The following is a 14163-nucleotide window of genomic DNA, read 5'->3' on the forward strand; positions in this document are numbered from 1 at the left end:
CAGAGGACATAATATTTATGTGATATAAGACGTTCATAACATGTGCAAAAAATACGTGTGTCCATAGATAAGGAAATAAACCTTTCTTTTCAATAGTAAGGATTGGCATTATTGCTTTCCAGAGCAAGGATGTCATCAAACTAGGTTTATCAACAAACAGAATTTCCATGATTTAAAATTCCAGTTTCCATTTACTGAACGTGCTGTGAACAAAAACAGTAGAAGAAGAGATGAAATTTACTTCTCTGTCTTTGTTTTTGTGTGTGTGATAAAATAGGGTGGGACTGAATGCATCAAATTAAAAGGAAAAAAAAAAGTAAATCCTGATAGTTTTGGGTTTCAGAGGAAGACAAGAGAACAAAAGCTTCCAAAGAGTTTCTTTGTAAATCACAGGAAGAGGATGAAAGAAATTTAAAAAAACCCTATTTTTAACTAGTTTTTGTACTAAGACTTCTTTTAAAGTACCCTAGATAAAAATCCAGTTACACAAGAGATTTTGTACTTTATTTTGTAGATTTTGTGAATGACTCATAAGCTTGCAGTCATACCATTATGCAAGTTATATTAATAAAATATGTATGCCTGGCAAAAATTTCATCCCATCCTGCCAGAATTTAGAGCACCTTTTTATTGGGAGGCATTTGACGTCAACTGGTGCCCTTTGGAGATGGGGCCTGGTGGGGAAAATGAGTTTGTGATTCTGCATTCCAATTTTAGACTCCTAATACCTTGAATTACACCAAAATGTATCCATGACTATTAAAAGCACACAAACTCTTTTTGAGTGCTTGTTCACATCACACATCACTGCAGTAAAGAACAACCTGTGTGTTCCTGATGTGGTCGCCTGCTTTTTTTTTCCAGCCAATAAACACTGAAAAAAAAATGATATTTGTGCTGTCCATCACTGCTTGCATCTGTTTCTGATCAGCCCTGTGCAGAACTCCACAGATAATGCCATGTAAAATCTCAGCAAGCCTCAGTGGCTTTGTTCACTTGCAGATGTTCTGAAGGAATAAGTAGAAACCGTGACAGAAAAACACAGTGTGATTTTGATACCCTGCACTTGCATGCTGCAAGGAAAACTTATTTTTTCCTAGTTAAAGATAATAAGACTGACTTGGATAATTACAGCTGCTCTACTCAAATATCCAAATCTTCACTCAAATGAGTAAACTGTTGGAGTGGTGTTTAGGCCTTCAGTATTTAAAAAGCTGACTCAGGCATCCATCAGCTGCCTCTCCTTGTGTCAGACAAACAAGAACCTGCTTTTCCATCCCCAGGTAAATGTGTGCTGCCTGCATCCTTTACATATAAACTACATATAGCTAAGAATAAACTTGGGAAGAAATTGCCTATAAACAATGGTTTCTTGAAGCAGTGGCAAGCTAGAGAAGCCTTCTCATAGAAGCAACAGTGCCAAGCCCTCAGGCCCCAAGGCAAGATTTCCTTGCAAGGCTGGATGGAGCCCAGCCAGTTTACAAAACACTGCAACAACTGCAGGACCTGGGGCAAGCGTCTGGGCAGCTCCCCTCCTTCCTGCAGCAGCGCTCAGACCTCATTTATAAACTGAACCTACTAGCAGAGCTGGAATGATGTGCTCCTGGGTCAGCAGAACCCCGAATGGCCAGCATGATGCAGGCTGACATCACCGGGGGTGTCTTGTCTTGCTGCCCTGCTCCTGTGCAGCTCCACCACGCCAATTACTGTCAGCTCCAGTTGTTTGTCATCGGGCAGTGAGATGGGTGACGCTTCCTGAGGGCTGCCTGGAGCCAGCAGGGAGGGTCTGCTGCCTGCAGCCAGCTGGAGGAATGCAGCACAATCTGTTAGACCTGTCAGAGTCACCCCAGGTCAAGGTGCACACGCCAGCCCCCTGGAGAAGCCGTGCATCTTCCACGTGGCCCTCGCTTCCACCTCCTCTGGAGCGCCTTGGCTGAGTGTCACAGGCTGAAATCAGAAAGGAAAACCAGGGGTGGCTTTAGGCAGATCCCTCTGAACATTCCCCCTCTCCCGGCAGAACAAAGTCCTTTCCCAAGAACTCGAGGGGAGGCCTCACCCACTTGTCTGACAGCCGAGGGCGTGGGCACTAATTGGATTTACGGGCTTCCAGCCACGCAGATTAACCCACTGCCTGCTCCCCAAGGAAGCAGCTGATGAGTACTGGGACACTTTTCCTTCCTTCTGCTTATAGACAGAGCCTCCTGACCCAAGGATGTGCTCAGGAGCTGCTGCTCTTCCCCATTCCGAGTAGTGCCACTCATCCAAGAGCTGTTCCACTCACCCAGCCTAAGCCTGGGCTTCCCTGGCACAGAACACCCCAAACTCTGACTTCTCTTACTGCACACAACCCAGCAAGACAAACTCCTCAAACTGTGCCCATTCCTGCACACAACACCTGTGTTTTCCATTTTATAACCTGACCCTCAACAAATCCCCTGGATGTGAAGGGTAGCACCACACCAAGCCGCGGGATGCACGGCCAAATTCCAAACCGTGTTCGTTTGTGTGGTAGGGACGAGTTGATGGAGTCAGCAGAGAAGCTGAAGTGGCACAGCTCTAGGGGAGCCAGAGGCTGGTGGAGGAGCCAGGGTGAAAAGGCTGGGGAAGCAGGCTCTCATAGGAACAGGGTGCCCAGTTTGGAGGGAAGCTGGCAGAGGAGCCGGGTGTCGGAGGAGCCCCAAGCACCCTCCGCCCGGCTCCATCCGGGGAAAGGACAAAATCCTCGCTGCGGGCTGCCACGGAGCCTGGAGCCGCCTAGGGTCGGCTGCCGATACCCAAACACTTTCCCAAGAGGAATGACTTGAGTGAGGAGAAGAAAGTCTGCGCGCTCCTCCCGCCAGGCCCCCAAAACAACGCTATTTTAAAGAAAACCCTCTCTCGCTCCGGCTGAGCGCCGTCCTGCCACGGGTCCTCCCGCGGCCCCCCTGGTTCCCCCGTCCCGGCTCGGCCCCGGCAGGAAGGGGAGGGACCCGCGGCCGCTCCAGCCGCCCGCGGAGCTGCGAGCACCGGGAGCCGCCGCTGCTCCTGCCCGGGATCGGCATGTCCGGGACGGGCAGGCAGCCGCTGCCCGCGGCGGTAAGGCGGGCTCGGGGATGCGGGGAGGGCTGTCAGGAGGGCGGCGATGCCGCTCCGGCTGCCCCTGGTGCCCCGCGGCCCCGGCGGGGGAGCGGCTCCGCGCCGGCACCGCCCTGGGCGCGTCCCGGGCCGGGCCGGGCCGGGTCGGGCAGTGCCGGGCAGGGCGGGCAGGAGGAGCAGCCGCAGCGCCATGGCTTTCGCCCGCTGGTGGTACGCCGTGGTGAGTGTGGGGGAAAGCCCCGGCAGAGCCGGGACCACCCCGGTGGGGAGCCGGGAGCCCCGCGGGGTGCGGCGGGCGGGATGCTCCCGATGCTCCCGCCGCTCCTCGGCGATCGGGATGGAGAAGGGGGGTATGGAAAGGGGTTGTGGTGCGGATGGAGACGAGACAGTGCTTTCTAAAAAAAAAAAAAAAAAAAAAAAAGTGGTTTGGGTCAGGTGGAAGCGCGGTGCACTGCAGCTGTCCCTCCGCATCCCATCCCATCCGCTGTCGGAAAGCGACAGAGAAAAGTGGGGGTTTTGGTGCTGTTAGCAGTTTTGGTCGTCGCCCGAGTAACGCAGGCTCGCGGGGTGATGAAACCGCACTAGAAAGAGTACGCCAGGATTTTGTGTGGGAATGTTCCTGTTTTGGGAAGAGCTGCGCGGCGCCTTTTCCCGGGAGCGCGTTCCTCACGGCAGGTGGGCGGCGGCGGGGCTGCCGGGAAGAGCCGTCGCTTGCAGATCCTGCCCGAGCAAACCCCGCAGCTCTCCGGCGGCTCCGTGTGGTTTGGATGGACTTGGGTCGCTGCTCATTACCTTGACGAGCTCACGACTTCTTTAAAAGGCTTTTTAAAGGCTTTAAGAAACCTTTATGGTTTATTACGCATAGGAGGAAGCAGTTGGCCTTTGTATGGAATGGTGAAAAGAAAAAAAAAAAAAGTTTGCATTCTGTTAAAGTTTTATGGAAAGCGTGTGTTGTGAAATGCTGGTTTCAGAGAAAATATCACTTTAATGCATTTCCTAAATATGTGCTCAGGAAGATGAAACCTCTTGAAGTGACAACTGTACTTTTAAGTTGCTTCGTGTAGCTTGGATCAGTGTTTTCAGGTGTCAGTCACTGTGTCAGGTCAAATCACAAAGAGAAAAGTTTGAGGATTACTGCACTAAGCTATGGAATGGATTTGAAAGGCCTCCTTAGCTCTGTGTCATTGCATCCAGGGGAAGCAAAGATACCAAGATATGGCTGTGTGTGATCAGGTAAGAAAACTGCTCCCACAGCTGCTGCTTTTGACCTGAAAACCACACTATAAATTAAGCTTTTAGCTGTGGTTGCTGGCACCTGTGGGCCTCCACTTGGGACTGGAGTCCTCTCCCGTGCATGGGGAGGTAGGAGAGGTGGATGAGAGGGACAGACACAAAGGAGATTAAGGTTTTTGCTGGCTGGTGTATTTAAAGCTGGGGTTGGATGCAATAAGAGTCTGGATTTCACCTTTCGATTCTTTACCCAGCTTGATTGTAACTCCCCTGGCGACTCCTTGCATCCAACAGCTTTCCAAGCAGTATCAAAGACCTCTGTCTTCCTCCCAGGTCCAGCTGAGAGGGAAAGTCATATTCCCATCTCCTCAAATGTCTGTAATGCTGAGTTGATTAACTTTAGCTGAGACTCTTGCAAGACTTCACTTCTGACCCAGTTACTGCACAGTGGCCTTGAAACAAAGGCTTGTTAATGCCTTCTAAATCTCCTGAGGTTTAGAAGGAATTACTTGCAAGCAAAGCCTTTAGTGAAGGTTAGATTTTTGGGCACACTGGTGTCTGTTCAGTTGTTAGTAATTTTCTCTGTGCTTTTTCACCAGTTACTCTCTAGTTTATGAGCCCTGTTTGAGTCAGAAGTTTAAAGGCGTGTCTTAATAGTGTGGTGACATTTTTGTGCACTTTAGAAAAGGATGAAGATCTCAGGGTAAACTTTCTTGCTCATGACACTTATGTATTTTTGTGAACATGTGATTATGGGTAGGATTGTGTGGTTTTGTTTCTCTTTTTTTAGTTAGTAAGGTTGAAAAATATTTTGAGCCAGCTTAAAAGCTATGAGGAATTGTTAGCTCATGAGTTAAACTAAAATTGTCACTTCAGCTGTACGCCCACTGTTGATGTGAGAGAGCTGGAGCTGCTCTGAAACACTGCCTTGGTTATGAATCTGAGTCTTTGGCACTGTAAGGGAAGATGAGCAGGAAGAGGAAAGGGTGCCCAAAGAAAACGTCAGCTTGTCATCATGAGTTGTGAATATGAATGAGCGGTGGATGTACGCTGTCCCACAAAACCTGAGCTTAGCTTTCTGACTGAGCAGATTGATTTACTGCCTCTTTCTTTTGTTGTCGTTGTTTTCTGTTGTTTTTGTTTGTTTTTTGGGGGCATTTTGTTTGTTTGGTGGTCTTTTGGTTTGGTGGGGTTTTTTTGGCTTTTTTTGGCTTTTTTTGTTTGTTTTCTTTGGGTTTTTTGGTTGGTTTGTTTTGTTTTGTTTTTGTTTGGCTGTTTTGGGGGTTTCTTGGGGTTTTTTTTTTGTTTGTTTTAGTTTTTTTTCTTTTTGAATATTTAATTTTTTAGTGGAGGGTTCAAAGCTTGAAAATTCAGATAAGAAATGAGCTGTTGAAGGGCATTATTGAAATGGGGTCCCTCATCATACCTTATACATCCGCTGTTCAGGGAACCAGCCTGGTTTGCTCAGGTGTACTGTGGAGCTGTGCTTTCCCAGGTGACCTCTTCAGGACAGCACACTTTCCTGCAAGGCCAGTCCTTTCACAGGCTGTTTTATCATCTGAGGCCAGGGAGCGAATATCAAGGCTCTGTGTGTACACAGTGCATTACTCAACTTACTGGGAAAAAAAAAAAAAAACCAACACAACAAAACTACTTTGGTCTGACCATATGTGCTTTGTTCCCTAAGTTGGAATAAACATATTTGGCCTCTGAGTCAAAGTCTCTTTATTATAGATGCCGTTTGGCATTGCCATCTAGAGGGAAGATGTCATGCTTTTAGTGTCTCTCTGACTCAAATTTAGGGGTTGCAAAGTTGTGGCCCTTGTCTGTTCTGCATCCTCTCAGGGCACTGGAGCTGCCCTGGGGTCCCTCAGGGAATTGCTCTGCCTGGGGCTGAGGGAATCCTGCCAGTCCCTTTCCATCTCTCCCTCCTCCTAGTCCTGGATGCTCTTTGGTGCCATGGTCCTGTCTGCTGTGGGTTTCTTTGGTGAGAAGATGGTGTGAAGATGGGCTTGGGGAGGAAGGGTAGCACAGATTCAGCCCTGATGCAGGCCTGGCATGCTCAGTAAGAAGCAAGTGTTTAGTTCCTACATTCCCTGACTTGGTTTAGTAAAAGAAAAGAAAAACAAACGAAAAAACCACACTAGAGACCTTACACTTCAATTGGTGTTGCTGCTTTAAAAGCTATGTCTGAATCTGAAGAAGGAAACAGGTGAAAGCAAGAGAAGATTTTAATAGCTGGATTCAGGATAATACTTGGTTTTTGGAGCATTTTGATGCTGAGGGTATCGGTGCAAGAAGAGAGCCTGATCAACAGAGTTCTCCTTTAGCTGCTGAGCCTTGTGGCAGGGCTGGCTCTGAAATTCCTGTTCTGTGAGCAGCAGGAGACTCACTGGCACTGCTCTTACTGATACGTGTGCAATGTGCTTTTATTGTAGTAGTAAAAAGCACAGATAGCCGGGTAAATTGTGTCTCTACTGGAAGTGCTATTATGGAGCAGTGAATCAATTAATCTCTTACCTGAATAGACAACCAATGGGGCTTGTTTTTCCTCTGAAGAGGCACATTTGGAACACGACTATAGCATTTCCAATTTTAAAACTCGTTGAGTGTCTTAGTCATAACCAAACTCGTTTTAAAAACTTGAATTGTTAGAGGTTGTCCAAAACAATTACTGAAATTTTTGTTGCTGTAGTACTTTTTTTTTTCAGCCTGCATTTTCTCCTGCTGATGTGCTGGAACTGATTTGTGTTGAAGATAGTGCAGTGATACATGGATCATTGCTTTCTCCCTGTAGCCATGTAAAGAAAAATCTGCAGGAACTCATTACTTAGTGGATTAGCAGGCTCTGCCTCCTGCTGCTCAGTCCCGAAAACAGAAGGGAATAAATGGGTCTTGAATCATCTCCTGTCTTCTCTTAACGAAACAAACCAGATGTGAATTCTCCCTCCCAGATGTCTCAGTTGCTGTGGGAAGTTGCACTAGCTGAGATGCTCGGGGGTAGCTGTATTATGTTGCCTTTTATATTAATTTATGCATTTTGCTTTTATTATTTTTGGAAAGAGATGTTTTAAGGGACCATATTCACCACTTTCCTGAGATGCAGACAGTTCCAGCGTGCTGGATACCAGTGTGTGTGCTGAGCAAAGCATGTCTTTCTTTGCACTGCTGCACATGGGAAGCTGCTGGGGTTGTACAGAAAGGAAGAGCAGATGAAATATGCAGGAGGTTCAGGGATCTTGGAAGAACTGTGTTTCCTAACACGCACCCGTGCCTGAACTGTTGGAGCATTTGGGGTTTTTTTTCTGTGTCAGCCCCAGAATTGCAGCAATCATGGTAACAGCTTTCTTTCAGGTGAGGAGGGCTGGGCAGAACGAGCATTCCAGTGTGTCTGAGGGGAGTTGAGGTGTTGGGGTGTGCTGCACACACATCATGCTGGTGCCTCTGAGAGCTGTTCAGCTGCTGCTGAAGCCTGTGGTTCTGACATTTCCAAAACAAGCACTGGAGAGTGTTTTGCTGGTGTGGGATGAGTGATAAGCTGAATATCTTCCAGAACTTTTCACAAGAACAGTCATGTACAGCCCTAAGGGTCATGACCTTGTGACTGATTTCTCTTGAAGTTATCCAGCAGGCCTTTTAGAAATCCCCTCCATTAGTGAGGAGAAAAACTTTAAGCGTTCCCTGCTGTCATTTTGTGGTGGCTGAAAGGAATCATCCTTGCAGTTAGAAGTTTGAGAATTTCTTTGTGCAGAAGATAAGACTTAAGGTCTAAATAACTACACATCTGTTTTCTCTGTTCACAGCATGGTGACAAGAAGGCAAGTGAAGCTTCTTCCAAGGCAGGAGAGAAAAAAGCAGAAGTGGAAGAGGTAACTCCAAGTGTTTGAATATATTAAGAAAAGCTGGCAATGAATTTCCTCCTATGCTGATTTTTGGCTTTTGATAGAGCAAAGTGGTAGTTTTTGGACAATAAACTGGTGACTCCAGGCAGTCATTGTTCATCCCAGGAATGTTTAGTTTTGTCTTGTGCTGCTGAGCAGCCTACTGGAAATGTGGGTTTTTTTTTTTTCTCTCTTCATATTTTACCTAATATTTGGTACCCGTGGAAGTTGCCTCAGTGGGGTGTCTGCTGTGCAGTGCTGGTACAGTGTGGGACACCTCTGATGGCCCTGGTTCCTCAGTTTCCCAGAAGTGCAGGTGGAGGGAGTGCACCCTGATGCTTTCCACCTGATGGTTCATCCTCAGCAGAAGCTGTGTGGGAAATAACTTTGCCTGAGCCAGTTTGACTGCACTGCAAATCAGGGTCAGTCAGTGCTTTTGTTACAGTCCTCTGAAGTAGATGATTCAGGCAATTGCTTTTCTTTCCTGTCCAGAAAGCAAGGAAAACTTCTCTAGCCTGAGAATATGTTCCACCTTTCCTCTCCAGACAGCTTGGGGTTTTTTTTTCATAAATACCATTGTGCATTTGTGCAACCTTGGTTTAATGCCATATTCTTTGCACATTGTTCTTCCTGTTAGAGAAGTTATGACATTTTCTGTGGGAAGGGTGGGAGTTGAGGCCTGAAGTTTGGGGTTCTGGGGCTAATGTTTCTGGCCTCTTGTTGAGAAGATCTGTTTCCACCAAAAACAAGACTCTTACTAAAATTTATTGTCTTCTGCTGCTTCTGATACTTCTGCTTTTTGAGTCCTTAGAATTCTGCATGTATGTTTCCTCTTGTGAATTTCTTCATATGTTTTATTTGTTCCACCCACCCTGCAGTGCTTAAAAGTGGAAATAGATCAAACACCTCTTCCAGAGACCCATTGAGGGGCATTGGCTCCACTGCAACTCATATCTACCTCCAAAACACTCTGATTTGTTAAGCAGTTCAGGAAGCAACTCAGAATCTTTCAACAGTTTTCCCAAGAGTCTGCAATGTTACATTTTTGTTTAAAAGTCAGAGGTAATTCCTATGCTCTTCAATTTTTGAGGCAGAAATTTACAAAGTATCTGTAGAGAGCTTTGGGCAACGTTGTCTAGAATATTGAGTTTGTTCACCTGCCTGCTAGAAAAGGTTTGGCATTAGAGAAATTGCAAGAAAATATTGAGGTCTTTGAAGAGTTTATATCCATACTGAAAGGAAAACAGTAAAATCAGTATGGTTGTTGTTTAACCAAAAATAACAATAAACAACTCTTGTCTCTCAGGTTCTTTGGGTATGGAATCCTGAGGGAGTGAGAGCAGGAGGGTAGAGCTTTGAAAAGCAAATTTAGGAAGGGCCTGACACTGCTTTGAGTGGGAGATGCCAGTTAGCCACAGCATCCAGAGGAACTCTGCATCAATAGGGCATAGAAGAGGCTTTTTAAACCTTTCTTCTTGGACGCTTAAGAGCAGACTGAAGGAAGCACAGCAGGTTTGATGTGGATAGAAGCTTGCTTGGTGGAGCTGTGATACCACGGTGGACAGGGCCACGTTGTCCTTGGAAGGATTGATTTCCATCACTTCATTGCCTCAAGGTGTCAGCCAAGGAAGGACACTGTCACACCTGTTTGCATAATTTCAGCAGTGCTGCTCGAGCTGTGAGTCTGGACGGGATGGGGGATCTGCTTGCCCAGGCAGGGTCAGCTTTGGGTTGAGGTTGACTCAATCCATCAGTCCAGTGAGGAGCAGCTGAGCGTGTGTCTGTGCATTGTGGAGCCTTGTGGAAACAGGCAAAAGGTGTGCTGGGGGTTCCAGTTATGTTACAGTATGGAATGGGAAAAAAAAAAAATAAAGACAGTTATTTATCACCACAGATGTCAATAAAAGTGTATGTGCTGTCTTGTATCAGGCATTGCTCCAGGACAAAGGTTCATGTCACAGATATCTGTCTTGACTGTTAGAACCTTACATTCATTGAGTTCACCTTCTAGGCAGAACCAGACACTTGCTGAAAATCTTGAAAAAATAAAACCAGCTGAGGATCTCATTTCAGCTTTACTGAAATGTTTTCATTCCTTGTGGGTGTATGTATGGGGAAATGTGGGAAATGGAAAAATAGAAACTTCCACAGACACTGAAGGATTTGATCTGCAGCCTTAAAAGAAACTTAGATTGATGCAAAAATAAAGTAGGCAGATATTAAGCAGAAAAACTATAAAGTTATGTTTCTATAGTTGTAAGTAAGAGCATGCCTTAAGTAAAAAACTGTATTGATAAGATGGTGAAGGGTTTGTAGCGTGGTAATGTAATTGTATAGAGTAAGCTAAGAGTTTAGAAGTTACAATAGAAAAGTGTTTAGGTGCGATAGTGGCCCATTAGATAAAAGTACACTCATTGCAACAGAAGTAAGTAAAAGTGATCGGTTAAAAACACAAAATAAACTTTGTAGAAACTGCCCATCGGGATTAGAAAGTTATACATTGTCTTGTAACAAAGAACCTGTGACTACTTTGAGCTGTGGCCGACTGCTTGCTCTTTAAAATCTCACAGCCTTTGAGACTGATGTTTATCTGGGCAATAAATCGTTTTCAGCCCAACTGTGGTCCCATCCCTTGAAATTAAAGCGCTGTTAATAACAGGGGGTGATAGGAGAAAATAAATGGTGGCTGTTGTGGTTGCTGGTCGCTCATGCTGGTGAAGCTGTGGCGTATTCCTGCAGCTGGGATGCAGCTGCCACCCAGCAGGAGCTGCAGGTGTCCCAGATCTGCGCCTCTCTTCTCTCACTCTGATGGGACATCGTGGACCTGAGCCATTGCAAAGGGCATGGAATAGTGAATTTCCTTTCTTCCACTCGCTTCCTGGTGTCCCAAGGCTTTTAGCATGTGAGGGACAGCTGGTGTGGTTTTATTTTATATTCCCCATCCGGGCATTGTCTTCAGCTTACCTAAGTGTGTGCCCTTCTACCAACTTCAGATCACTTCCACTTTTGAGGCCATTTGGGCACGAGTGCTCTAGAAGCTCTTGGCTGCTGAAATATAAATGTTTTCAAGGGCAGATGGCACAAAATCACTGAAGAAAAACCCAGGATGGTTCATAAAATACATTGAACTATGAAATCCCTTGCCCAGTTTGGAAGAGTATTTAGAAGAAACATCAACATAGACCCGAACTACTTTTACATAACTGGTTTTGTTTTCTTTCCTATCTCCTGCTGACCGCTGCTAGACACAAGGGAGTGATAAGAGTGAAGCTTATCCAAACTCAGGAAGGCAGGTCTTGCACTGTGGTGAGGCACATGGTCCTGCTCTCCTGACCTTGCACACCACGTCCAGGCAGTGCTGCCTGTCAGAGGGCACAGGGTGTTCTGCTACACAGCCACCTGAAATTCAGGAGAACAGTGCAGAGCAAGTGCTCACATTGTGTGTGGCTGTGCCCTGAAACCCCCCTGCTCTGAGCTGATCCCTGCTCATCACGTGGAGGAAGGCCAGTTCTCTTTTTGCTGTCGCAGAGGGAAATGCCAGGGGGAGATTCTGTGCCAGTGTAAAAGCCCAGCCTGGGCATGGCTGCTGTCTGGATGTGAAAATGGGATAGTACAAAGGAAGACAGAGTCCTATATTGTAGGAATTGGAAGCCCCAGCTCAGAGTGAGGCCGTGTTTCACCAGGTATGGTGTTAAACAGGGATTTCTCTAACGTGTCCTGGTATTTTGAGTTGTTCTTTACAGGAATGTGGGCAGAACCTGTGCTGCTTCTTCAGCCCACTGTACTTTACTTATCAGGAAATATATTCTTTACTTTGAGAGGGTGACAGTGGTGATTGGTGCTAAAGCATCTCTGTCCTTTTAGAATTGATTCTTTGCTCTGAAATCAACGTGTCTGTGATGCTTTTTAATCCTGAGGCTTGCCACTGAGGATTCCTTATCCAGAAAAAGCATGAATGCTGAGTAAAGGCATTATGACTGGTGAAAATCTCCTTGGGGTGCCCACTGCTGGTCTGAGTTGTGGAAGTGCATGGGTAGTTTTTACCTGCAGTGTTTGTGAGGTTTGTTTTCACTTTGGTACTGAATTATTAATTTATATCTGCATTGTTTGTTTGCTTTCCTTCCCCTTTGTGCCTCACAGCACCTCAGCACTGGCAGAGGGGATTGTGGCCTTAATCCATCCTCAGCAGAGGAGTTGGAAGATTCTGGGAAGCACAGTAGCAGCTTCTTTATCTGTCTCCCTTTTCTGTTTTGGTGCTTCTTTTGGCTGAAATGCCAGAGGTAGTTGAAAAATAACATTATTTCAGTTAAATTCTGGCACTCGCTGAGAGCTGTAGCAATGTATCTGCCTTCAGAAGGAATAGAGGGTGATTTCTGCTTGAGCTGTTCTTGAATGAAAGATTGATAGGGGGAGGCTGAAATGCTGCTGATGATTGTCAAAAGCATTTGCAGAACAGAGATTGCACATCCTTGCCTCTTGTGGGTTTTTTCCCCGCTCAACACAAGTGTGCTGTGAGCATTCTTACTGCAGTCTTACAATGAACACTTGAATGTTGCAGTCCAAAATGAACACTAAGTCCACATTTCTGGACAACACTTGTCTTAACACATCTTCCTTTCCAAATCCACTTAGCAGAGGGATGTGTATTTCATCTCCCCCTTATTGAACCTGCAGAATTAATATTCCACTCTGAAACAGCGCTCTGTCTTTTTGAAGCCACTGCTAACAATGAAGAGTAGATTGTAAGTACCTGTGTGCCACAGCTTTTATTCCTTCACACACAATTCTTTACAGGTCCATAAGTCCATAATGCATTTAATTCATTCCATAAAGAAGCTGTGCTTTGATAATTCATTGTCTCTGTTGATATCGGCTTGGGAAGCAAGGAGCGGGCACAGCTGCAAGGTAATTCCTCAGTTGTTTGTCTCTGAGAATGTCACAGAAGGAAAATACTCTCCCAGTTCTTGGAGGGGGAGAAGATGAGAACAGCTCTGATGTATTTGTCAATAAAGGGTGTCTGAGCTGGTTTGCATGGAGGGAACATCTTGGGAAACCCCCAAACATCCTTATTTTAATCAGGGTGAAAGAAGGATAAACCTGAATTGAGTGATAAACATTGAATGATGTGGCCAGTTCTTCTGCTTTTACAAATGTATTAAGGGATACCTGGATACCAAAGAAATTGGAAACTAAAATATATATCACTCCATGTGCTGTGGTCAGTATTCACTGAGTGATACTCATTTGATGTGGTGGCTTCAACTTCCACATGGCTCATCTCCAAGTAGTCTTTCTCTGTTGCAAAGGAGAATTTATTTGTTATTTTTTCTTCTCTGTCTTTTATTGCTGTTTGGTTTGCCACCAAATAATTATTGGCATTAACATTTTTTTCTTTATTCTGTTTAGTTGATTAACAGAACTTCATACTCTGATCAAGCATTTATTTCACTCTGTTAGCTGGTTCTGGTTTTGGAGGAGGCTTTGCTTTCTTTGGTTGTTTTTATTGTTTTTTAGGGGGGAATATTGTTGGGGTATTTTTCTTGGGGGGGGTTGAGAGGCGGGGTTTTTTGTTTCTGGTTTTTAGTCTGTTTTTTGGTTTTGGGGATTCATTTTGGTTTTTATTTGGGGGGGGGTTGGTGTTTTTTTTGCTCATTTGTATTTGTTTTGTTTTGTTTTTTCTCATTGTTAGTTTGGTTTGGTTTTGGGGGGCTTTTTTGTAGCTCAGAGTTGCTGGGAGGTGGGGAAAGCTACCCTTGTGCCTGAAATTCTTGAGTATGTTGGTAAGCTGTCATGAAGACTCCCTTCTCTAAAGGAGTGCTCTGTGGATTTGTGGAATTCTGTGATTCTGTGGTATTTTCAGAGCATCACAGTTCTGTCAGACATAGTCCTGAAGGTAAAACTTGAACACCACAAACCCTGAGCCAAAGGCTGAGCATGAGGTGGCAGTCAAGATCTGTGGTACTGAAGGTGTGCCCGC

At 45.6% G+C, this 14163-nt stretch overlaps 1 protein-coding gene across 5 annotated transcripts in view; it reads left to right on the forward strand.

Moving 5' to 3' along the window:
• The first annotated feature begins 2831 nt into the window (after positions 1–2831).
• The window catches only part of CAST (calpastatin), a 51508-nt gene continuing 40176 nt past the window's right edge, over positions 2832–14163 (forward strand). For 2 of the 5 annotated variants that reach the window (XM_084224867.1, XM_084224868.1), the window contains exons 1-2: positions 3234–3295; positions 8109–8174. In XM_084224867.1, the coding sequence (XP_084080993.1) occupies positions 3266–3295; positions 8109–8174 (96 nt within the window). In that variant the 5' untranslated portion in view covers positions 3234–3265. Of the gene's footprint in view, positions 3076–3233; positions 3296–8108; positions 8175–11719; positions 11870–14163 lie in introns of those variants that run through there. The other 3 variants (XM_084224874.1, XM_084224869.1, XM_084224871.1) reach the window with 3 other exon arrangements.

Source organism: Fringilla coelebs, assembly GCF_963513975.1.
Source record: "Fringilla coelebs genome assembly, chromosome: Z".
Lineage (NCBI taxonomy): Eukaryota > Metazoa > Chordata > Aves > Passeriformes > Fringillidae > Fringilla > Fringilla coelebs.